Source organism: Watersipora subatra, chromosome 10 (assembly GCF_963576615.1).
Source record: "Watersipora subatra chromosome 10, tzWatSuba1.1, whole genome shotgun sequence".
Taxonomy (NCBI): Eukaryota; Metazoa; Bryozoa; class Gymnolaemata; order Cheilostomatida; family Watersiporidae; genus Watersipora; species Watersipora subatra.
This window is the reverse complement of record NC_088717.1, coordinates 58,865,739-58,893,160: the sequence shown is the minus strand read 5'-3', so window position 1 is coordinate 58,893,160 and position 27,422 is coordinate 58,865,739. Positions and strand designations below refer to the sequence as shown.

The following is a 27,422-nucleotide window of genomic DNA, read 5'->3' as shown; positions in this document are numbered from 1 at the left end:
AAAAACCAACACGATAATTTCTTAACCGTTTGGCAATGGAGAAATTATTTCAAGCCAATACGGAAATGTTCTTGGCATTCTAAACCTAATCAATGAGATTTCTGGTTCACTGTTTACAAATTGACAGCAATATGAGACCTTGCAATCAATAAAATCAATAAAAGTCACCCAAGGTAAATCAGCCTTGACAATCAAGTCAGGTGCATTAAATAACAACTTACTACTAACACTCTTTCATCTCATAAACATGTTTCCTGCATTCTACTGACATATTTATTCTTGAAAATAAAATCTATATAATTGTAATCAGTAGCAAATATTTATTATACAATCATAGTCAGTAGTAGGTATTTATTATATAATCACATCATAGTCAGTAGCAGGTGTTTATTATATAATCATAGTCAGTAGTAGGTATTTATTATATAATCATAGTCAGTAGTAGGTATTTATTATATAATCATAGTCAGTAGTAGGTATTTATTATATAATCATAGTCAGTAGTAGGCATTTATTATATAATCATAGTCAGTAGTAGGTATTTATTATTTAATCATAGTCAGTAGTAGGTATTTATTATATAATCATAGTCAGTAGGTGTTTATTATATAATCATAGTCAGTAGTAGGCATTTATTATATAATCATAGTCAGTAACAGGTGTTTATTATATAATCATAGTCAGTAGTAAGTATTTATTATATAATCATAGTCAGTAGTAGGTATTTATTATATAATCATAGTCAGTAGTAGGTATTTATTATATAATCATAGTCAGTAGTAGGTATTTATTATATAATCATAGTCAGTAGTAGGTATTTATTATATAATCATAGTCAGTAGCAGGTGTTTATTATATAATCATAGTCAGTAGTAGGTATTTATTATATAATCATAGTCAGTAGTAGGTATTTATTATATAATCATAGTCAGTAGCAGGTGTTTATTATATAATCATAGTCAGTAGTAGGTATTTATTATATAATCATAGTCAGTAGTAGGTATTTATTATATAATCATAGTCAGTAGTAGGCATTTATTATATAATCATAGTCAGTAGTAGGTATTTATTATATAATCATAGTCAGTAGCAGGTATTTATTATATAATCATAGTCAGTAGTAGGCATTTATTATATAATCATAGTCAGTAGCAGGTATTTATTATATAATCATAGTCAGTAGTAAGTATTTATTATATAATCATAATCATAGTCAGTAGTAGGTATTTATTATATGATCATAGTCAGTAGAAGGTGTTTATTATATAATCATAGTCAGAAGATATTTATTATATAATCATAGTCAGTAGAAGGTGTTTATTATATAATCATAGTCAGTAGCAGGTATTTATTGTATAATCAGAGTCAGTATCAGGTATTTGTTATATAATCAGAGTCAGTATCAGGTATTTATTATATAATCATAGTCAGTAGCAGGTATTTATTGTATAATCAGAGTCAGTATCAGGTATTTATTATATAATCATAGTCAGTAGCAGGTATTTATTATATAATCATAGTCAGTAGCAGGTATTTATTATATAAACATAGTCAGTAGCAGGCATTTATTATATAAACATAGTCAGTAGCAGGTATTTATTATATAATGATAGTCAGTATCAGGTATTTATTATGCAATCATAGTCAGTAGCAGATATTTATTATAAAACCATAGTCAGTAGCAGGTGTTTATTATATAATCATAGTCAGTAGTAGGTATTTATTATATAATCATAGTCAGTAGTAGGTATTTATTATATAACCATAGTCAGTAGCAGGTATTTATTATATAATCAGAGTCAGTATCAGGTATTTATTATATAATCATAGTTATATATTCATAAGTAATCATAAAAAAGCACATGATTGTAAAATTCACATTTTATTAGCTGATTGGGATGACAGCCACCATTGGCACTGGAGGTGCTGCCAGTCTCGCCTCTGCCAAAGACTACATTATCGGAATGTGTGCCAAGTTCTGCCTCGAGTCTCCTCCCATTCAATGCAAGGAATTGGTTGAAGTCTCACAGTCTACTCCTGAGGAAGGTACATGAATATTTTGCTTAATGAGTTAATTTTTATGTATTGTATATTATGTATAGTTACAGTATTTACACTTTTGAAGATGTGCAGGTAAAGAGATGTGCAGGTAAGTGGATTGCTTGCAATGAATTATTCAGGTTAGGAGATACGTAGGTAAAAGGATCTATAAGTAAGGTGATGTATAGGTAAGGTGGCGTATAGGTAAGGTGATGTATAGATAAGTTGTGTACAGGTAAGGTGATGTATGGGTAAGGTGATGTATAGGTAAGGTGGTGTGTAGGTAAGGTGGTGTATAGGTAAGGTGGTGTATAGGTAAGGTGGTGTATAAGTAAGGTGGCGTATAGGTGAAGTGGTGTATAGGTAAGGTGATGTATAGGTAAGGTGGTGTATAGGTAAGGTGGCGTATAGGTAAGGTGGCGTATAGGTAAAGTGGTGTATAGGTAAGGTGGTGTATAGGTAAGGTGATGTATAGGTATGGTGGTGTATAGGTAAGGAAGTGTATAGGTAAGGTGGTGTATAGGAAAGGTGATGTATAGGTAAGGTGATGCATAGGTAAGGTGGTGTATAGGTAAGGTGATGTATAGGTAGGGTGATGTATAGGTATGGTGATGTATAGGTAAGGTGGTGTATAGGTAAGGTGATGTATAGGTAAGGTGATGTATAGGTAAGGTGATGTATAAGTAAGGTGATGTATAGGTATGGTGGTGTACAGGTAAGGTGGTGTATAGGTAAGGAAGTGTATAGGTACGGTGATGTATAGGTAAGGTGATGTATAGGTAAGGTGATGTATAGGTATGGTGGTGTACAGGTAAGGTGGTGTATAGGTAAGGAAGTGTATAGGTACGGTGATGTATAGGTAAGGTGATGTATAGGTAAGGTGGTGTATAGGTAAGGTGGTGTATAGGTAAGGTGGTGTATAGGTAAGGTGATGTATAGGTAGGGTGATGTATAGGTATGGTGATGTATAGGTAAGGTGGTGTATAGGTAAGGTGATGTATAGGTAGGGTGAGGTATAGGTATGGTGATGTATAGGTAAGGTGGTGTATAGGTAAGGTGGTGTATAGGTAAGGTGATGTATAGGTAGGGTGAGGTATAGGTATGGTGATGTATAGGTAAGGTGGTGTATAGGTAAGGTGGTGTATAGGTTAGGTGGTGTATAGGTATGGTGATGTATAGGTAAAGTGGTGTATAGGTAAGGTGATGTATAGGTAAGGTGGTGTATAGGTATGGTGATGTATAGGGAACACTCTAACAATTTCAAGTGTGTGCTTATGAACTACAGCTGTTTAAAGTAGCCAGGCAATACTAAAATATAAGGGGATGACAACTCCAGCAAGTAGTCTGTAGCTTTTCTAATGATGTACAATCATAACGAGCCTCATTGTTTCCGCAATTTCTCACATATCTGTGCTCTTGCATTGACAGGTCTTAAACTTTATTCAAAGTCAGATTTTGGAAGATCATTATCATTGACGAATAATAGCCTCGCATTAATGAGTTTTTTCAAATAGCTGTCTGCATGTCTGTCTTCCATTTTCAGAGTATGAGTTAGTTCAATCCAGGAGACAGGACAAGATGTCTGACTATCTGCAATTAGAGCTCATGGAAAAATTAGAACAGAATATAGTCCACAGGCGTAAGTGTGTGTGTACGTGCGTGTGTGTGTGTTTTTTTTCATCAAAAAGCAAACAAAAAATATACACAGATTAAAGTTATAATAATAAAGAGCAGAAAACATATAGTCAGGTGTGTAAAAAGAGATAACCCAAAGAGATGATAATGGGGCTCATTGCGAAATGACAAAGCCAGCAGTACGCGAGCCCGAGTCAGCAGCGCAAAGCAAGATAACAACGATCACCCGACAGAGTTAAGATAGAGCCTCAGCTTCACCTTAAATTTTTCTAGGGATTTTGTTTGTCTTTAAACAGTCGACAGCTTATTCCACAGCGCAGGTGTAGCAAAATTATAGGATCTTTGACCAGCAGATGATAGATGTTTGGGAACAGGAAGTGATAGTAATTGATGACGAGTATGATAATGTGATAGTGATACAGAGCTACTAGAGTGAAACAATTTATGAGCTTGAATGAGTAATTTATACCTATAAAGTTTATCTACAGTTAAGATATCTAAATTGACAAATAGGTTTTTGTTGGAAACCCGAAAGGCTTAAGGTTAATTATACGCAATAGTTTCTTTTGAAATATGATTAAGCTTTTTAGATGTATCTACGGTGCATTTCCCCACGTTTCAATTGAGTAACACAGTTTTGATTGAATAAATGAATAATAGAGCATAACTAAAATTCTTTTTGGGACGTACCCAATCAAACAATAAAAAATTCCTGAGATGTGTCGAAAATCCAAAATTCACTAGCTAATAAAAGATTTATCTTCTTTCACTGCTTCTAACTTCTGGGACTCTTGTTGAATGCTTTCCTTATTTGTTTTCTTTCATGACAAATTTTTTAACTGTGCTCTCATGGGGTCTGGACTTTTATACATGCACTCTTTAGTAATTTCTGGACTGTAACAACTGCACTCTGTAGTGATGTTTGTACTGTAACAACTGCACTCTGTAGTGATGTTTGTACTGTAACAACTGCACTCTGTAGTGATGTTTGTACTGTAACAACTGCACTCTGTAATGACATCTGGGCTGGAATTGCTGCACTCTGTATGAACATCTGGACTAGAACAGCTGCATTCTGTAGTGATGCTAGGACTGAAACAATTAATCTCTGTAGTTATGTATGAACTGTATCAATTGTACTCTGTAGTGATGCTTTGATTGTACCAGCTCCACTCTGTAATGACGCTCATATTGTAATACCTGCACTCTTTAATGATAGCTGGCCTGCAACAGCCATATTATTTAGTTGACATTTAAACTGTGTCAGCTGTGTTCTGGAGCAACATTTAGACTGTCGTAGCTGCACTCTGTAGGTACACGCAGGGAGTAACAATTACACTTTGTAGTGGTGGCTGGACTGTAACAGTGACAATTTTGTAACTTTGTGCCCGTAGCAGCCACACTGTACTAATGACTGAACTAATTGCTGTGCTCTCTAATTTTTTTTATAATGATAATAATACTAGCCTGTCAGCTCATCACAGTTAATCAACATTAGAGTTAGGTCAAGGGGTCAACACTGCTTCATGACATTTTTGAAACACTAGAAATAGTTTGGCATCGTTGTTCCAAGCCTTAAAAGCTGCCATTAATTGTATTTTTTGAATTATGTCTGCATCTGTAATCTGCCTTTTAATGCTTTGCAGTTATGTCAGAGGTATTCCAGAGGCATGATGTATCATTCAAGGCTTCCTTTCCCGATAATCGGCACTTGACAACTTATGAACATTATATTGTCAAACTGAGGGACACCCTAACACAGCTGCACTCAATAGAAGATTTAAGAAGTGATGTACACTACTGCATGGTTGCCCTTGACCATCTCAAAGTAATTACCGTATTTATTTTAATACTACTGGAATGTCTAGCATTGCACGGGTATTAAAAATTAAGCTTATAAATAATGAGAAGTAATGTAGTTGCCTGCCACTTGCCATCAGCCTGGCACCTTGTCAATGGCTAATTTGAGTAAGATTAGTAATAAGAGCTAACTACTTGCTCTCACGGGAGAGCAAGCATAAAATTACGTTGCATCATTATGGAGAGTAATAGCGTATTTTCACCCACATGGCGACATATATCGCTAGGTATATGATAGATAGTGAATGTATATGTACATAGGTATTTCCATAACACATTTTTGCCTGATTTACAAAGGATGACTCACCATTATCTATTGTCAACTTTCCTGGTTGAAGTCGGTGTGCTAAAGCGTATCTCAAAAACGATGTTTCACAATTTGTAAAGCAACCGAATGGCTGCTTTGCCAACTCATCAGTAGTAATCAAAACATCGATCTTTTTTATATAACTAGAGTACCGCAAATTATTCACCAATGGCTTGAGGTTACAAACACCCAAAATCATCAACACTTGGTTAATAGGTGAAAGAAATCATGGATTACTTAATTGGAGGAATTCTTTTTCTTTCAAATTTGTTTTATTGTCACAACATTTATAAGAATACATGGATGTTCGCGGCTAATGTACCTAAGGGTGCCTAATAGTTAGTACCTAGTAGTTAGTACCTAGTAGTTAGTACCTAATAGTTAGTACCTAATAGTTAGTACCTAGTAGTTAGTACCTAGTAGTTAGTACCTAGTATTTAGTACCTAGTAGTTAGTACCTAGTTGTTAGTACCTAATAGTTAGTACCTAGTTGTTAGTACCTAATAGTTAGTACCTAATAGTTAGTTCCTAGTAGTTAGTTCCTAGTAGTTAGTACCTAATTGTTAGTACCTAGTAGTTAGTACCTAGTAGTTGGTACCTAGTAGTTAGTACCTAGTTGTTAGTACCTAGTTGTTAGTACCTAATAGTTAGTACCTAATAGTTAGTACCTAGTAGTTGGTACCTAATAGTTCGTACCTAGTTATTCCTAATTAAGTATCCGTTACTGATACTTAAATGTCAATCAAAATACAGATTTTTATGTCGATAGTGTACAGATCCAATATAAACAAGAGAAAAATTGAAAATGAATTTCTATATATATATATATATATATACTATATACTAAATATACTATATACTGATCTGTCTATGGAACCAGCTAACAACCAACAATATGATAAGTCTATATACTATATAGACTTATCATATTGTTGATTGTTAGCTGGTTCCATAGACAGATCAGTATATAGACTTATCATACTGTTGGTTGTTAGCTGGTTCCATAGACAGATCAGTATATAGAATTATCATATTGTTGGTTATTAGCTGGTTCCATAGACAGATCAGTATATAGACTTATCATATTGTTGGTTGTTAGCTGGTTCCAGAATTATCTGATTACTATCCTTTCTGTAGCACTACTACAGAACACTACAGCTGGTGAGTCTGCTGACTTGTGAACACGGTGTGCGGCACCTCAAAGAGATGGAGCAGCATCCCATGTATGAAGGCATCGAAGAAATATGGAAATTGTTCCAAAGTAGGTTTAGCAAAGCACATCTCGCTGATATTCTCCTGATGACACATTTCTTCAGTTGACAACAGCTACTGTTGCTAAGCAACTCCTATCAGTCACATTATAGGCATCAGTATCAGTGACATTATGACATTACTCGTATAGTTGTTGGTCACACCGTAGTTACCTGTCACACCATAGTTATCAGCCAAAACCATAGGTATCAGTCACACCATAGTTATCAGTCACACTATAGCTATCAGTCACACCATAGTTATTAATCACACCATAGCTATCAGTCAAAACCATAGTTATCATTCACACCATAGGTATCAGTTACAACATAATTATCAGTCACATCATAATTATCGGTCACACCATAGTTATCGGTCACACCATAGTTATCAGTCACACCATAGTTATCAGTCACACCCTGGTCATCTGTATCGGACACGTTATTGTCACCAATATCAGTTACAGTATGATTGTAAGTATAAATTGCACTGTGGCAGTCAGTCGCTTTCTGTAAAATGAGAGGATTATTCAGTTAAGTATTCAGGATGAGCTGTTTATCACCGCTCTTATGTAAAGGTGAGTGTTCGTTTGCAATGACCCTTTGCAATGACTCTTTGCAATGACCCTTTGCAATGGCCCTTTGCAGAACACTTTAAAGAACTGCAGCGGCTGGCCAAGGAAGAAGACACTGCTGAGCCAAATAAAAAGATTGAGAGTTTGCAAAGGAGGTTGACAGCATTATTTGAGAAAGACGCTGACTCCAAAGTAATCATATTTGTTCAAATGCGAGTAGTTGCTCAATACCTTGCCGAACTTCTACAACAGGCCAGCCCAACGTTCCAGGCACAGGCCTTTACATCTGCAGGGCCATCAGCTGAGGAAAAGGGTAAAAACTTACCACTTGAATATTTTGATTTATAGGTATTATCTCGCCGTTTTGCCAAAGTTAATTCTATAATTATAATAGAGAACTTAGGCTAGACAGAATACATCCTTCAAGTTTTACTGATTTCCAAAATTATTTTCCTTGTACTTCCATGCTCTACGTTGCATATTTCATATTATATACATTATTATATATTATTTCATACTATATTATGTATTTATGCATCCCTCACAGATGCTCTACCTTTTATACTCCATCTCATCCCATAGTAGAATAGATTGAACCTTATTTGCTGAAGTGAATTGGACAGTTCCTTACTGCTGCAATCAGTTTAGCCGATATAAGGCCAGGACTGCTGGTGACCCTGTTCACTAGCTTAGCAAACTTGTAGATGACAGAGGGCAGTTACTTTGAGGTTCCCAGCTGCTAGAATATGGCCTATTTTTGATACATTGCCTTACCACGAAATTATGAATCAGGCTAGCTTATGACTAAAAATCTAAAATAGTTGATTTGGTCCTCTGGTCAAAAATGAGAACTTTATGCAGTATTTCCGCTAGGTGTTTATAGATCCTCTGGAGTTATCAAACAGCCCTCTTTTCACCCTTGAAGAAATAGACGTGAATGTATAGGTATACTTACTGTCAAAAAAATAAGCTAAGTAAACCAGCAGGCTATTTGACCTTTGACCTTTTTAGTTAGACTTGATGCTGTTGGGAAGATTTTTTAAAATACTGCTCTAATCTTTCTGTTTTCGTGTTGATCTCAAATATTTTGTTTTATTTTTGTCAATTTGGCATCAATTGGTATGCTCTATTTTACAGCTTACTATGTATTGAGAGTTTGAAAAAAATGATGAAAGCCTCAATTTACTGTTAGAATTTGCGTTATCCCTCGACCAAACAAGAGCGAAGCGATTGGTTGGGAGATTTATGATAAATGCACATGTGCACACAACTCCTGAAAATTATTCATTAACGGCCGTCGCAAACCCTTGTACTAAAATCTCATCAACAAATTTAACCATTTTTGTGTAGAGTCATTTAAATAATTATAATAACGATACAAATCACATACAAACCTTTTTAAATATGTTACCAAGTCTTTGAAAGGTTACTGCAAAACCCTGAAACTAACTCGGATCGGATTATACATAAATAGACAGATTAATTTGGCCAAAAATCGCCACAAATCGCTTGGTTTATTAATAGTTGTGACCGACCTACGATACGCCAATAAAGCCGTGCGACAGATAGTAGAACTACATGTATTTAGCAGTGCGCATTTCACGAGAAAAACGCGCTCATTTATTGCATGTATTCAATTATCGAAATGTATTTTAGCCTGGCATTAACAACTCTCAATATCATCTTTTATACTTGATCCATGCAGCAGCTCCTCAAATTTGACTGATTATTGATAATGAATTGGAGCAGAGTGCTGGTACTGACAAAGACAGTGTTTAGCTACTTTTGATACTGAATTGGAGCAGAGTGCTGGTACTGACAAAGACAGTGTTTAGTTACTTTTGATACTGAATTGGAACAGAGTGCTGGTACTGACAAAGACAGTGTTTAGTTACTTTTGATACTGAATTGGAACAGAGTGCTGGTACTGACAAAGACAGTGTTTAGTTACTTTTGATACTGAATTGGAACAGAGTGCTGGTACTGACAAAGACAGTGTTTAGTTACTTTTGATACTGAATTGGAACAGAGTGCTGGTACTGACAAAGACAGTGTTTAGTTACTTTTGATACTGAATTGGAACAGAGTGCTGGTACTGACAAAGACAGTGTTTAGTTACTTTTGATACTGAATTGGAACAGAGTGCTGGTACTGACAAAGACAGTGTTTAGTTACTTTTGATACTGAATTGGAACAGAGTGCTGGTACTGACAATGACAGTGTTTAGTTACCTTTGATACTGAATTGGAGCAGAGTGCTGGTACTGACAAAGACAGTGTTTAGTTACTTTTGATACTGAATTGGAACAGAGTGCTGGTACTGACAAAGACAGTGTTTAGTTACTTTTGATACTGAATTGGAACAGAGTGCTGGTACTGACAAAGACAGTGTTTAGCTACTTTTGATACTGAATTGGAGCAGAGTGCCGGTACTGACAAAGACAGTGTTTAGTTACTTTTGATAATGAATTGAAACAGAGTGCTGGTACTGACAAAGACAGTGTTTAGTTACTTTTGATAATGAATTGGAACAGAGTGCTGGTACTGACAAAGACAGTGTTTAGTTACTTTTGATAATGAATTGGAACAGAGTGCTGGTACTGACAAAGACAGTGTTTAGTTACTTTTGATACAGAATTGGAACAGAGTGCTGGTACTGACAAAGACAGTGTTTAGTTACTTTTGATAATGAATTGGAACAGAGTGCTGGTACTGGCAAAGACTGTGTTTAGTTACTTTTGATACTGAATTGAAACAGAGTGCTGGTACTGACAAAGACAGTGTTTAGCTACTTTTGATACTGAATTGGAACAGAGTGCTGGTACTGACAAAGACAGTGTTTAGCTACTTTTGATACTGAATTGGAACAGAGTGCTGGTACTGACAAAGACAGTGTTTAGTTATTTTTGATACTGAATTGGAACAGAGTGCTGGTACTGACAAAGACAGTGTTTAGTTACTTTTGATAATGAATTGGAACAGAGTGCTGGTACTGACAAAGACAGTGTTTAGTTACTTTTGATAATGAATTGGAACAGAGTGCTGGTACTGGCAAAGACTGTGTTTAGTTACTTTTGATACTGAATTGAAACAGAGTGCCGGTACTGACAAAGACAGTGTTTAGCTACTTTTGATACTGAATTGGAACAGAGTGCTGGTACTGACAAAGACAGTGTTTTGCTACTTTTGATACTGAATTGGAACAGAGTGCTGGTACTGACAAAGACAGTGTTTAGCTACTTTTGATACTGAATTGGAACAGAGTGCTGGTACTGACAAAGACAGTGTTTAGTTACTTTTGATAATGAATTGGAACAGAGTGCTGGTACTGACAAAGACAGTGTTTAGTTACTTTTGATACAGAATTGGAGCAGAATGCTGGTACTGACAAAGACAGTGTTTAGCTACTTTTGATACTGAATTGGAGCAGAGTGCTGGTACTGACAAAGACAGTGTTTAGCTACTTTTGATACTTAATTGGAGCAGAGTGCCGGTACTGACAAAGACAGTGTTTAGTTACTTTTGATAATGAATTGGAGCAGAGTGCTGGTACTGACAAAGACAGTGTTTAGCTACTTTTGATACTGAATTGGAGCAGAGTGCCAGTACTGACAAAGACAGTGTTCAGTTACTTTTGATAATGAATTGGAACAGAGTGCTGGTACTGACAAAGACAGTGTTTAGTTACTTTTGATACAGAATTGGAGCAGAATGCTGGTACTGACAAAGACAGTGTTTAGCTACTTTTGATACTGAATTGGAGCAGAGTGCTGTTACTGACAAAGACAGTGTTTAGTTACTTTTGATACTGAATTGGAACAGAGTGCTGGTACTGACAAAGACAGTGTTTAGCTACTTTTGATACTGAATTGGAGCAGAGTGCCAGTACTGACAAAGACAGTGTTTAGTTACTCTTGATAATAAATTGGAACAGAGTGCTGGTACTGACAAAGACAGTGTTTAGTTACTTTTGATAATGAATTGGAGCAGAGTGCTGGTACTGACAAAGACAGTGTTTAGCTACTTTTGATACTGAATTGGAGCAGAGTGCCGGTACTGACAATGACAGTGTTTAGTTACTTTTGATACTGAATTGGAACAGAGTGCTGGTACTGACAATGACAGTGTTTAGCTACTTTTGATAATGAATTGGAGCAGAGTGCTGTTACTGACAAAGACAGTGTTTAGTTACCTTTGATACTGAAATGGAGCAGAGTGCTGGTACTGACAATGACAGTGTTTAGCTACTTTTGATACTGAATTGGAACAGAGTGCTGGTACTGACAATGACAGTGTTTAGCTACTTTTGATACTGAATTGGAGCAGAGTGCCGGTACTGACAAAGACAGTGTTTAGTTACCTTTGATACTGAAATGGAGCAGAGTGCTGGTACTGACAAAGACAGTGTTTAGTTACTTTTGATACAGAATTGGAACAGAGTGCTGGTACTGACAAAGACAGTGTTTAGCTACTTTTGATACTGAATTGGAGCAGAGTGCTGTTACTGACAAAGACAGTGTTTAGCTACTTTTGATACTGAATTGGAACAGAGTGCTGGTACTGACAAAGACAGTGTTTAGTTACTTTTGATACTGAATTGGAGCAGAGTGCTGGTACTGACAAAGACAGTGTTTAGCTACTTTTGATACTGAATTGGAGCAGAGTGCCAGTACTGACAAAGACAGTGTTTAATTACTTTTGATACTGAATTGGAACAGAGTGCTGGTACTGACAAAGACAGTGTTTAGCTACTTTTGATACTGAATTGGAGCAGAGTGCCGATACTGACAAAGACAGTGTTTAGTTACTTTTGATAATGAATTGGAACAGAGTGCTGGTACTGACAAAGACAGTGTTTAGTTACCTTTGATACTGAGTTGGAGCAGAGTGCCGGTACTGACAAAGACAGTGTTTAGTTACTTTTGGTACAGAATTGGAGCAGAGTGCTGGTACTGACAAAGACAGTGTTTAGTTACTTTTGATACTGAATTGGAACAGAGTGCTGGTACTGACAAAGACAGTGTTTAGCTACTTTTGATACTGAATTGGAGCAGAGTGCTGGTACTGACAAAGACAGTGTTTAGCTACTTTTGATACTGAATTGGAGCAGAGTGCTGGTACTGACAAAGACAGTGTTTAGCTACTTTTGATACTGAATTGGAGCAGAGTGCTGGTACTGACAAAGACAGTGTTTAGCTACTTTTGATACTGAATTGGAGCAGAGTGCTGTTACTGACAAAGACAGTGTTTAGTTACTTTTGATACTGAATTGGAACAGAGTGCTGGTACTGACAAAGACAGTGTTTAGCTACTTTTGATACTGAATTGGAGCAGAGTGCTGGTACTGACAAAGACAGTGTTTAGCTACTTTTGATACTGAATTGGAGCAGAGTGCTGGTACTGACAAAGACAGTGTTTAGCTACTTTTGATACTGAATTGGAGCAGAGTGCTGGTACTGACAAAGACAGTGTTTAGCTACTTTTGATACTGAATTGGAGCAGAGTGCTGGTACTGACAAAGACAGTGTTTAGCTACTTTTGATACTGAATTGGAACAGAGTGCTGGTACTGACAAAGACAGTGTTTAGTTACCTTTGATACTGAATTGGAGCAGAGTGCTGGTACTGACAAAGACAGTGTTTAGCTACTTTTGATACTGAAATGGAGCAGAGTGCTGGTACTGACAAAGACAGTGTTTAGTTACTTTTGATACAGAATTGGAACAGAGTGCTGGTACTGACAAAGACAGTGTTTAATTACTTTTGATACTGAATTGGAACAGAGTGCTGGTACTGACAAAGACAGTGTTTAGCTACTTTTGATAATGAATTTGAGCAGAGTGCTGGTACTGACAAAGACAGTGTTTAGCTACTTTTGATAATGAATTGGAGCAGAGTGCTGGTACTGACAAAGACAGTGTTTAGCTACTTTTGATAATGAATTGGAGCAGAGTGCTGGTACTGACAAAGACAGTGTTTAGTTACTTTTGATAATGAATTGGAGCAGAGTGCTGGTACTGACAAAGACAGTGTTTAGCTACTTTTGATACTGAAATGGAGCAGAGTGCTGTTACTGACAAAGACAGTGTTTAGCTACTTTTGATACTGAATTGGAACAGAGTGCTGGTACTGACAAAGACAGTGTTTAGTTACTTTTGATACAGAATTGGAGCAGAATGCTGGTACTGACAAAGACAGTGTTTAGCTACTTTTGATACTGAATTGGAGCAGAGTGCTGGTACTGACAAAGACAGTGTTTAGCTACTTTTGATACTGAATTGGAGCAGAGTGCTGGTACTGACAAAGACAGTGTTTAGCTACTTTTGATACTGAAATGGAGCAGAGTGCTGTTACTGACAAAGACAGTGTTTAGCTACTTTTGATACTGAATTGGAACAGAGTGCTGGTACTGACAAAGACAGTGTTTAGTTACTTTTGATACAGAATTGGAGCAGAATGCTGGTACTGACAAAGACAGTGTTTAGCTACTTTTGATACTGAATTGGAGCAGAGTGCTGGTACTGACAAAGACAGTGTTTAGTTACTTTTGGTACAGAATTGGAGCAGAGTGCTGGTACTGACAAAGACAGTGTTTAGCTACTTTTGATACTGAATTGGAGCAGAGTGCTGTTACTGACAAAGACAGTGTTTAGCTACTTTTGATACTGAATTGGAACAGAGTGCTGGTACTGACAAAGACAGTGTTTAGTTACTTTTGATACAGAATTGGAGCAGAATGCTGGTACTGACAAAGACAGTGTTTAGCTACTTTTGATACTGAATTGGAGCAGAGTGCTGTTACTGACAAAGACAGTGTTTAGTTACTTTTGATACTGAATTGGAACAGAGTGCTGGTACTGACAAAGACAGTGTTTAGCTACTTTTGATACTGAATTGGAACAGAGTGCTGGTACTGACAAAGACAGTGTTTAGTTACTTTTGATACTGAATTGGAACAGAGTGCTGGTACTGACAAAGACAGTGTTTAGCTACTTTTGATACTGAATTGGAGCAGAGTGCTGGTACTGACAAAGACAGTGTTTAGCTACTTTTGATACTGAATTGGAGCAGAGTGCTGGTACTGACAAAGACAGTGTTTAGCTACTTTTGATACTGAATTGGAGCAGAGTGCTGGTACTGACAAAGACAGTGTTTAGCTACTTTTGATACTGAATTGGAGCAGAGTGCTGTTACTGACAAAGACAGTGTTTAGTTACTTTTGATACTGAATTGGAACAGAGTGCTGGTACTGACAAAGACAGTGTTTAGCTACTTTTGATACTGAATTGGAGCAGAGTGCTGGTACTGACAAAGACAGTGTTTAGCTACTTTTGATACTGAATTGGAGCAGAGTGCTGGTACTGACAAAGACAGTGTTTAGCTACTTTTGATACTGAATTGGAGCAGAGTGCTGGTACTGACAAAGACAGTGTTTAGCTACTTTTGATACTGAATTGGAGCAGAGTGCTGGTACTGACAAAGACAGTGTTTAGCTACTTTTGATACTGAATTGGAGCAGAGTGCTGGTACTGACAAAGACAGTGTTTAGTTACTTTTGATACTGAATTGGAGCAGAGTGCTGGTACTGACAAAGACAGTGTTTAGCTACTTTTGATACTGAATTGGAGCAGAGTGCTGGTACTGACAAAGACAGTGTTTAGCTACTTTTGATACTGAATTGGAGCAGAGTGCCGGTACTGACAAAGACAGTGTTTAGTTACTTTTGATACTGAATTGGAGCAGAGTGCTGGTACTGACAAAGACAGTGTTTAGCTACTTTTGATACTGAATTGGAGCAGAGTGCTGTTACTGACAAAGACAGTGTTTAGTTACTTTTGATACTGAATTGGAGCAGAGTGCTGGTACTGACAAAGACAGTGTTTAGCTACTTTTGATACTGAATTGGAGCAGAGTGCTGTTACTGACAAAGACAGTGTTTAGTTACTTTTGATACTGAATTGGAGCAGAGTGCTGGTACTGACAAAGACAGTGTTTAGCTACTTTTGATACTGAATTGGAGCAGAGTGCTGGTACTGACAAAGACAGTGTTTAGCTACTTTTGATACTGAATTGGAGCAGAGTGCTGGTACTGACAAAGACAGTGTTTAGCTACTTTTGATACTGAATTGGAGCAGAGTGCTGGTACTGACAAAGACAGTGTTTAGCTACTTTTGATACTGAATTGGAGCAGAGTGCTGTTACTGACAAAGACAGTGTTTAGTTACTTTTGATACTGAATTGGAACAGAGTGCTGGTACTGACAAAGACAGTGTTTAGTTACTTTTGATACTGAATTGGAACAGAGTGCTGGTACTGACAAAGACAGTGTTTAGTTACTTTTGATACTGAATTGGAACAGAGTGCTGGTACTGACAAAGACAGTGTTTAGTTACTTTTGATACTGAATTGGAACAGAGTGCTGGTACTGACAAAGACAGTGTTTAGTTACTTTTGATAATGAATTGGAGCAGTGCTGGTACTGACAAAGACAGTGTTTAGTTACTTTTGATACTGAATTGGAACAGAGTGCTGGTACTGACAAAGACAGTGTTTAGTTACTTTTGATACTGAATTGGAACAGAGTGCTGGTACTGACAAAGACAGTGTTTAGTTACTTTTGATACTGAATTGGAGCAGAGTGCTGGTACTGACAAAGACAGTGTTTAGCTACTTTTGATACTGAATTGGAACAGAGTGCTGGTACTGACAAAGACAGTGTTTAGCTACTTTTGATACTGAATTGGAGCAGAGTGCTGGTACTGACAAAGACAGTGTTTAGTTACTTTTGATAATGATATGGAGCAGAGTGCTGGTACTGACAAAGACAGTGTTTAGCTACTTTTGATACTGAAATGGAGCAGAGTGCCGGTACTGACAAAGACAGTGTTTAGCTACTTTTGATAATGATATGGAGCAGAGTGCTGGTACTGACAAAGACAGTGTTTAGCTACTTTTGATACTGAAATGGAGCAGAGTGCCGGTACTGACAAAGACAGTGTTTAGTTACTTTTGATACTGAAATGGAGCAGAGTGCCGGTACTGACAAAGACAGTGTTTAGTTACTTTTGATAATGAATTGGAACAGAGTGCTGGTACTGACAAAGACAGTGTTTGGTTACTTTTGATACAGAATTGGAGCAGAGTGCTGGTACTGACAAAGACAGTGTTTAGTTACTTTTGATACTGAATTGGAACAGAGTGCTGGTACTGACAAAGACAGTGTTTAGCTACTTTTGATACTGAATTGGAACAGAGTGCTGGTTCTGACAAAGACAGTGTTTAGCTACTTTTGATACTGAATTGGAGCAGAGTGCTGGTACTGACAAAGACAGTGTTTAGTTACTTTTGATAATGAATTGGAACAGAGTGCTGGTACTGACAAAGACAGTGTTTAGTTACCTTTGATACTGAATTGGAGCAGAGTGCCGGTACTGACAAAGACAGTGTTTAGTTACTTTTGGTACAGAATTGGAGCAGAGTGCTGGTACTGACAAAGACAGTGTTTAGCTACTTTTGATACTGAATTGGAACAGAGTGCTGGTACTGACAAAGACAGTGTTTAGTTACTTTTGATAATGAATTGGAGCAGAGTGCCAGTACTGACAAAGACAGTGTTTAGTTACTTTTGATACTGAATTGGAACAGATTGCTGGTACTGACAAAGACAGTGTTTAGTTACTTTTGATAATGAATTGGAGCAGAGTGCTAGTACTGACAAAGACAGTGTTTAGTAGCTTTTGATAATGAATTGGAATTGAGTGCTGGTACTGACAAAGACAGTGTTTAGTTACTTCTAAATATTTTTAAACTATCAAACACTTGATTTCCTCCTATTGTGATGAATGCTTAGCAAATTTTAACACTCAGGTATGACTCCCCAGCTCCGATATGACGTGATGGAGGGATTTGAAGGTCATAAGTACAATATTTTGGTCGCTACTTCGGTGTTGGAGGAAGGAATAGACATTCAAGCATGCAACATGGTGATCAGATACATGTATGTTAAGGACATGATTGCTAAAATACAGAGCAGAGGTAAGTTAACTTGCTGTAAAGTATTCATGACAATACAAGTAATCTGTGTAGGAGTTGTCTTACTCATTGGGAAAGCAACTTGTAAGATTAACTTTTGGACTGGCGTACGGAATTGCACTGAAATAGTAATTTCTTGCAATGTTTGCATTCGGTACAATAAGTACATGTAATATTAATTTGTTTTAATAATGTTTTCCAGAGTGTTCGTTTATAAGAGTGTTCATTCTTAAGTGTTGTTATCACAAAAGTAAACTTTATGGTTTCAACTCAAGCGTTGCTGATATTGCTATCTAATATTGAAGTTTGATAATTACAGTCAAACATGGATAACTCACCCACGAATAGCTCGAACACATGGTTAACTCGAACGGTTTCTTTGGTCCGTTCTCACATAATAATAAATTGCTATAGATAACTCGACCTCAACTCTGTTAACTCGAACAGTTTTTTGCCCAACGGCTACCGAGACGGTTGTTATCGCTTTAGAAAATTATTCCAAGTCATAGAGGTAAACCTCAACTTTTTGTAAATCATAGGCGTCGTTATTACCACCGTCGGCAAAATAATTTTGTCAACGACTTTTCTAAAGGTTTGGTAAATTTTGATTTTTACCAAACATCCGCTTAGCGATCGCCTTTCGGATGCATGGAAAAGTGAGGTGACCTTCGTATAAACTTCAAGAAAAATCGGCAAAGTTGATCTCGGTTAAAACGCTCAAAAGAAAAAGATGTCTTTTCTTCTGAGCATTTCAAAAACGATCAAGTTTTGCCAATTTTAATCTAAAAAATGTCCTGGCATTAACATCACCTCAAACAACAAAACAATCTCAAGTGATAGAAAAATCTCCTATACTTTTTGATAAAAAAGTTTTAAACTTTACATTAGAAGCATTTAATTTGAAACAAGCCATTTATGCTTTTGATTTCTATTATAGTTTGTATATGTGCATGTATCTACTAATAAATAAATAAATAAATACATGGACTTGTGACAGTGCTCTGATAACTTGAACGCTCTGATAATTCGAACACTTTCGCTCGGTCCCGTGAAGTTCGAGTTATCCATGTTTGACTGTATATGCAAGGAAGGAGTTTCTGCCAATGGAAAAAACATTTGGCTTAGAGCAAAAGTATATTTGTAGGACGAGCTCGGCGTGAAAAGGGCGTTATGATCGCCATGTTGGATGAGAATCTCAGGCAACAAGAAGAGAAAAACCATTTTAAAGAAAGACTAATGTATAAAGCACTTGATGAGATTGCGGGTAACTGTATTAGCACTAGAAGACTTAATATAGCACTAGAAGACTTAATATAGCACTAGAAGACTTAATATAGCACTAGAAGACTTAATATAGCACTATAAGACTTAATATAGCACTAGAAGACTTAATATAGCACTATAAGACTTAATATAGCACTAGAAGACTTAATATACTACTAGAAGACTTAATATAGCACTATAAGACTTAATATAGCACTAGAAGACTTAATATAGCACTATAAAACTTAATATAGCACTATAAGACTTAATATGACACTATAAGACTTAATATAGCACTATAAGACTTAATATGGCACTAGAAGACTTGATATACTACTAGAAGACTTAATATAGCACTAGAAGACTTAATATGGCACTAAAAGACTTAATGTCGCACTAGAAGTCTTAATATACTACTAGAAGACTTAATATAGCACTAGAAGACTTAATATAGCACGAAAAGACCAAATATGGCACTAGAAGACTTAATGTGGCGCTAGAAGACTTAATATAGCTCTAGAAGACTTAATATAGCACTATAAGACTTGATATGGCACTAGAAGACTTAATATGGCACTAGAAAACTTAATATGGCACTAGAAGACTTAATATGGCACTAGAAGACTTAATGTGGCGCTAAAAGACTTAATATAGCTCTAGAAGACTTAATATGGCACTAGAAGACTTGATATGGCACTAGAAGACTTAATATGGCACTAGAAGACTTAATATAGCACTAGAAGACTTAATATGGCACTAGAAAACTTAATGTGGCGCTAAAAGACTTAATATAGCTCTAGAAGACTTAATATGGCACTAGAAGACTTGATATGGCACTAGAAGACTTAATATGGCACTAGAAAACTTAATATGGCACTAGAAGACTTAATATAGCACTAGAAGACTTAATATGGCACTAGAAGACTTAATGTGGCGCTAGAAGACTTAATATAGCTCTAGAAGACTTAATTTGGCACTAGAAGACTTGATATGGAACTAGAAGACTTAATGTGGCGCTAGAAGACTTAATATAACACTAGAAGACTTAATATGGCACTAGAAGACTTAATATGGCACTAAAAGATTTAATGTGGCGCTAGAAGATTTAATATAGCACTAGAAGACTTAACATACCACTAGAAGATTTAATATAGCACTAGAAGACTTAATATACCGCTAGAAGACTTAATATAGCACTAGAAGACTTAATGTGGCACTGCAAGACTTAATATGGCACTAGAAGTCTTAATATAGCACGAGAAGACTTAATGTGGCACTACAAGACTTAATATGGCTCTAGAAGACTTAATATGGTACTATTTGATATTTAATATGGTACTATATGAGATTTAATCTGCAGTGATTCACAACATAAATTCAAAGTTTACTAAAAGGTATTTGGGGATATTGATATTAAAATGGCAAGCAGTAAAGGCCATGTGGCAGATATATAGGGCCACCTGTCAGACATTAAGGGGCTTGTGGCAGGTATTGATGGCTATTTGGCAGGCATTTACAGTCATGCGACAAGCATTTAGCGAGGTCACAGGTATTGATGTGGAAATGGCAGGTATGGAGGCCAAAGCTGCAGGTATTAAGGTTTCATTATGGGCAATATGTAGCTGCCCTCACTCTCAAGCATACAAGTAGTTGGTAGGATAGTGCCATAACCAAAATTCATGCTGTTTGTTGCACACATTTGATTGGCTGTCGTTTTTGATGCAGCCAGAAGCCTGGACTCTTCAAAGGACCTTCGCTCGCACACCCTTCATTTCAGCTCCCTTGCAATCAGTGAAGATCCAATAAATTTATCCCTGTATAAGTTTATATCTGAGATAAACCTACTACTGTCTGCCTTTTTTCGAATTTTATATACTGTAGATTTTATGTTAGACCACATTAGAAAAGAACACTCGGAAACCCAAATGAAATCTCTCTACTCACTTGGATTGTGGGCGTTTCCTTTCTAGACTGCATGTTTATATGAGGTTTACAATGTGAATAAACAGGTGCCAGTAGTTTTTGCCTATATTATGTGATATTTTTCATGTGGTTATAAAATTCCATAGAGTACTATTCTGGGCTCACAACAAGTCAATACGCCACTTGATCAATCTGGTCATCATGACCCTTAGCTTATTAGTAACCCTCCATTTTTACATGATGCCGTGTTGCAGTGATGCCGAGGGAGAACTTTCAACAAAGAGTAGCTGAGCAACTCAGATTACTAACGCCTAAGAAAAGGGCAGCAGAAAAAAAGCATTCGAATGTTACGCATGTGGCGAAGGTAGCCTGCAAGTCGTGTGGCAATCCTCTTGGGGACATGAATGACGTGCGCAAGTATGGACAGAATCATTTTCTCATCATGGATGAGAAATTACATGAGAGAGTGCGACCTTTTCCGGATCCCACCTTTATGAAACCAATGGATGGTAAGAACATGTCTTGACATGTCCGATACCCTGCTTGACTTTTGGCATGACTTGAAGACAAACCTATAGTAGATGTACATGTTTATTGATTTTAATCATATCAAAACTATATCCATGTACATGAATAATTCATAATGCAGTAGATGTAGTGGTAGTACTTCGGCATCATCAAGCACCACGGTTATTGAGGCTTCATTCTAAAAGAAGCTTCATGCTAGAGGGTAACTGTTAGCAAATAGATGCTAATATCTTGCATGTGCGTCTTCTGTGTAAAGTCTACCCTGCATACGATATTTGACAACACCCTTTACATCGAAACTTTTGGGTAATCTGCATTTACTACTTGCATGGGAATGGAGGTCAGATACCGTCGCCAATATAGCCAGTATTTGCAGATCTGGGAGTCAATAGCTTAGCCAACCAGCTCTAAAAATGGCTTAAATTCATGAATCATATGTTCTAGTCCACCTGCTGCCAGACTGGCTCTACTTCCATAAGCTTCTATATATATCTCTTTTTTTTCAGTTTCACCTGATGAATGGTAATAAGTTAATAACCATGAAACTTAAAGTAGTAAAAAGTTTTCTAAGTTTACAGTTCTTAATACGTTTTATATAAATGCTCTGTTAAAATTGAGCACTCTGCTTCTAGTGAACTGCAACCATCTTCATCAGTATTTATATATCACGTGACTTCCGTTTGCATAGTTTTTATTAGCAAAAACATTGAAAGTATGATTATTGCACAGGCATGGTTCCCTATGGAAGACTCCTCTGCAAGGGTACGACCAGACGAACTGGAGAGGAGTGTCACTATAAAGTTGGAAATCTTATAAAAATGGATACAGGTAATGCTCATTTTTGTAGTGAATAACCGCTGATTTTTACTGACACCTACTCCTTGGGTTTGTTACTTTGTGTACTAGTAAGGAACCTGAAGAGCTTTGCTTTTATTCCTATCAAGCAACCACAGGTGCTCAATGTGATAGAATAACTGATGTTGCAAAAATATCACCCTCCTTGGTGCAACTCCACTGAGACTTGATGCAAATGTTGCAGGACATTTTGGAATGTGGGCTATTAAGCATATCACAGTCAACAACAATCCATTGAAGAAGTACAAGGATCTGTATGACAAATATCGTGTTGAGATCCGGGCAATAGATTTGGAAGAGATGGCTGAGATAGGCCCGGAAATGTGCTTTCCAGAGGAGCTACTCCAAGAAGCTGTTGAGGCGTAAAATCTCATTCTCAACGCAAGGGTGAAAAAACACGTGTTCGTTGCAATGATGATAGTAGCTGAGGCTTAGTATGCATAGTTGAACAAGGTATTTTCACTAAGCAGAGAATTTTTGAAAGCGAAAATGATTTGACATGTTAGCAAACTTTCAAATCACTGCTATTACTTTTCACATTTTATTCCTGTGTGGGTTAAGTTATGCTTATTTATGAGTGCATTGCATGTTTTGTTAGAGTAACTGTGCTGAAGTCAAGTTTCTTGATGAACTTAAAAAGAAATAAAAACTTGCTAGATCGTAAGGAACTTAATTAGATAACAAATGATATTTTCTTAGAAATGTTTTAACTATCTGGCAAACAATGTATAATAAAATATAGTACATCCTTCATGGGTTAACGAGAAAAAACAGGCCTAGTCAACGTAGCAAGAAAGTAGCAACAGTCATGCAAATAGATCCATTCTACTGTATCAGAGTACAAACAAAAAGATGACACTGAGTCCTTTGTTATATTCTCATTGGTATAGCAGCCACTCAAAAGACGTACCACAATGCAGATGAAACTACTTGAGCAGTTAGGGAGGAGACGCAGCGATAATCAGACATCTACATCTCAATTAGAGCCATTCATGTAGAGTCTTTCAGATACGGGAATTTAATAGTCGAGGGTTTAGCATTCCGCACTTCGTCACTTACAAATGAGATATCAATTTGGGTATATAATGGGAGCTTTTGTATGCCCTCGACTGTGTAGCGCAAATTGTTTAGTCCATCTCGCTGATGCATGTTAGTTGTTATTGACTCTCGTAACAGTCTGTATCTGCAATAGAAACGCATGGCGTGTCTGTGTGTATATCGCAAGAGCATGGCAAGTCTGTGTAAGTAATGATAAACATGAAAAATCCGTATATGCCGCAAAAACCCGTGTACGTATCAAAGTTGTTTGGTAAATTACAAGTAGTGTAAGTACTTAGACTTTATCTGTTAAAGTTAAAAAAGTGCAGATAAACTAATGGAGTCTGTATCTTCTATTATATCTACTCTAACAGATTTGAGCAATCGTCAGTTTTATTGATTGAGCGAATTTGACTCGTAGAGTAAACTGTCAAAACAATGATGACTTGACATTCAGAAATTGAACATTTACACATAGAATTAACCGGTTGGAGCTTTGTAAATTCTTCAACTCACTTGCTATAGGTAAATTAAATACAATCTCTCACAACTATTACTTCAACTCATTTGCTATAGGTAAATTAAATACAATCTCGCACAACTATTACTGTAACTTACAGTAAAAGGACCAATAATGTGCGATCATAACAAATGGAAACGCGTATCATGCTTATTTATTCACTTGTACGCTTGTTGATGTCGACCAATCGGTGCTACGCTCTCAGCTATTCTTAGACATGCAAGTGGTTCTCCAGGGTTCTTCGGCCATTTAAAGTTTCCATTACATATTTAATATTCGCTATCCTTACACGAGCTTCAACATTTACATCATGAGAATACCTTCAACCTCAAGGTAATCAATGTTCCATTTTATCATGGAAATGCACTCGTGAACCATCTAACAGATATTGACTGAAAGATAGATTGTAATACATGTCCCAACTACATTGAATAACAATTTCTAAGATATTCCCCTACCCAATATAATGCATGCTGGAAGGTATTGAACGATCTACGATCTGTTACGCCAGCTACTCTCATACCAACTCTCACTATAGCTCATTGGCTGTCGCTACTTGGTTATGTCCTGTAATTGGCTTGTTCTCTCAATTTTCAGCCCAAAACCACAGCCGAGTCTTACCCAGTTTTACCTACAGCATGCGCTGTAAAAAGAGCATCCATAAATCGTCTGCCCTACCTGTCCTCGTTGACATTATTGCCTGCGTCTCGATGGTGCTGCACCATGGTGTAGCGAGAAATGGCAAGTGGGTAGCGGATAATGTCAAGCTTGTTCTGAGATATTCTCACATAGAAATCATCATCCTCTCCACCCCAGCCAAAATACTGATTGCTGAACCCGTTGAGCCTAAGGTAGTCCTGCCAGGTGACAGCCACTACACCTCCAACGAGTGACTGGTACAGCAGCCTAAAAATTGTACAAGGACATAAAATAAACCTCCAAATATCAGAATGCCATTCTGGGGTCAGAGACAAAACTTACTTTATCACAAACAATGACACAAGAGTTTAAAGGTTGATTCGATATACAAACTATTACTAGTATAAGTTGTGCTACAGAGATGATATTTTATATTATCGTGTGATACATTTATCGGTATTCTAACCAACACGAACAAATACTCAACATATATCAACTTAAAAGCTGTTGAGAGACTATAGAATATGCTTTGGAAATTTTTTAGAGTTATCCGCTGATGAAAATGAACAAAAGTTAAAAGTTGTTTATGTCGGTTATTAATTTCTCTGAACATGCATTTTATTGACAGACTGATTACAGATAAGTACATTCACCCCACGAGATATATGCGAGCTTACAGTTTATGTTAATAGCAAGGCGTAGGTAAACTAGCGGCTACTAATCTGTACTAGAGCTCAATAAAGACAAGAATCAATGCTAAGGAATCAACTCTAAGGAATCAACCCTTAAAAGCATACTTGTAGTTCCATTCCTCGAGGGCATAGGCGAGGTGTTTTATGCCGGATGGATCACATGTGTAAAAGATTCTATCATCTTCAGGAAGCAGGTCAACATCGTGGAAGATGAAGCAGTCGAATTTATCAAGTTTAGCAACCTCCACGAAACCAGAATTCATGAGAATGCCCTTGTTAAACGTCTCATTAGCAACCTAAAGCCCAAACCAAGAATATTACTCTAGCAAGAATCAAGATTGCGACCAGCATCACCATAGAGGGACATGAATACCTCATATTTATGTTTAGTTAATAGCGATACAAATGCATTTGTATTGCTATTAACTATTAATAGTTAATTTTCATCAAATGGTGGATATGCGGACCACATCTGTAGTCTGTTGAGTATTAATAGTTATACAAGAGGGCGGGGCTATTTCCCCGCGTATCCACCATTTGATGAAAATTTTTACTTACAAGATGCTGCTAGCAGCACAACTTATAGTTCTGTTCAAAAAGACATAATAATCTATGGCAAATGTTTAATTGTCTACAATTTCCATCAATTTAAAACCATTTGCATCAAAATACAGCCATCGAAGTTGTTTACATCAAATGACACTTCAAAGTTTGCAGAATATTATAAAATTGTAAACACTGTAGCTTTTACTTTTCTCGTTACTAGTTCATGTCAAATTATAGAAATAGGGAGCAGGGTCTGATTAGGATCAGTTGATTAGGATCAGTCTGATAAGTTCCAGTTTTTGTTGCCTCCCAATAGACGAAGCTAGATCTACACTATTGGTCAATTGTTCACAGGAAAGTCAGGATGTTCAGGTTCACACAGCATATAGCTTGCATTATCGTTGGCTGAATTGGCGGGTTGAATGAACAGGCAAGGGAAACTTTGGTGAGTGATCGCTCATACAAAATGAATGATCCATTTTGCTCTAGTTTTAGTTGAGATTCATTTTCATACGAACAAAGCATTACAGTTCAACCTCATACAAAGCTAGTTTACTGTAGGCCTACATAGCATTTGACACTCAAGCATTTCATGTAACAACAGAAGCAGAACAACTAGTTGTTCTTGGTGACACTTGTGACAGCGAGTCATTCCTGTAGCCAGGCTTACCTGATTAACTACGAATACTGTGTAGGCTATATTTTGCTTCTGGAGGAATGGGTGGAGATGTAACAACCATACAGAAAGATGTACTTCCCTATTTCTACAAAAACATCACTGCAAAATACATACTCATAAATTCAACAAGTTTGTTGACTTGTGTTAAAGGTTCAATGGCACATTGATGAAACACAGACATTTATGCAAGGAGACCCTTCAGATAGCATCTTCACGTCAATACTCGATGAAATAATGATCAATCATGTTACACCATTTCCGTGAACAGATAAAAAGACATGACTCTACTGGCTTGAAGGTACATCTTGAAAGTGGGAGCTGGCTACAATCAATGTCATCACAAACACTATGTTTCCATGATGCGCAGTGCTTCGGAGTTGGGCCCTCTCCGAATCATGGAAACGGCGTCTCCGCACTGAAATCACTGCGCACTGATCAGTGCGAAGCCAGTGCAAATTCGCAGCAAGGAAACAGCTATTGCGCAGTGGCTGCGCATCGCTCTCTTGTTGTAGAGGCAGATTCATCGAGCGCCATAACCGCGTACGAAGGTTTTCTCGCGTATATTGTTCTTTTCTATTCTTCTGCTCTTCTTTCAATTAAATATGGTTTGCACTTATGAGGATGATGAAGTGATTACTTTTTTGGACTTTATTATTGATACCAACACTTTTCAAAAGATAGATGGCAAGTCCCAAAGTAATATTAAAATATTTGATATGCTGGCTGCAAAGGTGGCTGAGCGAGCTGCGGACGGTGAAGGGAAGTCGTGGAGTCCAAAGACAGGGACTCAGTGGCGTATTAAATGGAAATCATTGAAGTCGAAATATCTACGCTACAAGGCTGAAGCATCAAAGTCAGGTAAGTAAAAGTTGGTCAAACAAAGCACCAGATACTCTTTCCTATCACGTAAAATTAATTCTATTTTGCAGATAGTCGGTGATTGATTTACCTATTATGTATTACACGATGTATTATCATTATTTTTGTTAAAAATAATTGTTTTCTAATAGCAATAAAACATGTAATGTACAATAGTAACATT

The 27,422-nt window shown here is 36.9% G+C and overlaps 2 protein-coding genes across 7 annotated transcripts in view; one reads left to right on the top strand and one right to left on the bottom strand.

Annotated features, from left to right (window-relative positions):
• The window catches only part of LOC137407312 (ATP-dependent RNA helicase DHX58-like), a 33,388-nt gene extending 10,612 nt beyond the window's left edge, over nucleotides 1-22,776 (top strand). For all 3 annotated transcript variants that reach the window (XM_068093924.1, XM_068093925.1, XM_068093923.1), the window contains exons 8-17: nucleotides 1,890-2,046; nucleotides 3,584-3,679; nucleotides 5,322-5,503; nucleotides 6,980-7,103; nucleotides 7,741-7,980; nucleotides 17,533-17,700; nucleotides 18,842-18,961; nucleotides 21,138-21,392; nucleotides 22,141-22,239; nucleotides 22,451-22,776. In XM_068093924.1, coding sequence (XP_067950025.1) covers nucleotides 1,890-2,046; nucleotides 3,584-3,679; nucleotides 5,322-5,503; nucleotides 6,980-7,103; nucleotides 7,741-7,980; nucleotides 17,533-17,700; nucleotides 18,842-18,961; nucleotides 21,138-21,392; nucleotides 22,141-22,239; nucleotides 22,451-22,632 — 1,623 coding nt within the window. In that variant the 3' untranslated portion in view covers nucleotides 22,633-22,776. The remainder of the gene's footprint in view (nucleotides 1-1,889; nucleotides 2,047-3,583; nucleotides 3,680-5,321; nucleotides 5,504-6,979; nucleotides 7,104-7,740; nucleotides 7,981-17,532; nucleotides 17,701-18,841; nucleotides 18,962-21,137; nucleotides 21,393-22,140; nucleotides 22,240-22,450) is intronic.
• A 144-nt stretch (nucleotides 22,777-22,920) lies between these two features.
• LOC137407313 (beta-1,4-N-acetylgalactosaminyltransferase bre-4-like) overlaps nucleotides 22,921-27,422 on the bottom strand; it is a 32,737-nt gene continuing 28,235 nt past the window's right edge. For all 4 annotated transcript variants that reach the window (XM_068093928.1, XM_068093927.1, XM_068093929.1 and 1 more), the window contains 4 exons: nucleotides 26,372-26,465; nucleotides 25,261-25,451; nucleotides 24,503-24,730; nucleotides 22,921-23,449 (listed from right to left, as the gene is read on the bottom strand). In XM_068093928.1, coding sequence (XP_067950029.1) covers nucleotides 23,257-23,449; nucleotides 24,503-24,730; nucleotides 25,261-25,451; nucleotides 26,372-26,465 — 706 coding nt within the window. In that variant the 3' untranslated portion in view covers nucleotides 22,921-23,256. The remainder of the gene's footprint in view (nucleotides 23,450-24,502; nucleotides 24,731-25,260; nucleotides 25,452-26,371; nucleotides 26,466-27,422) is intronic.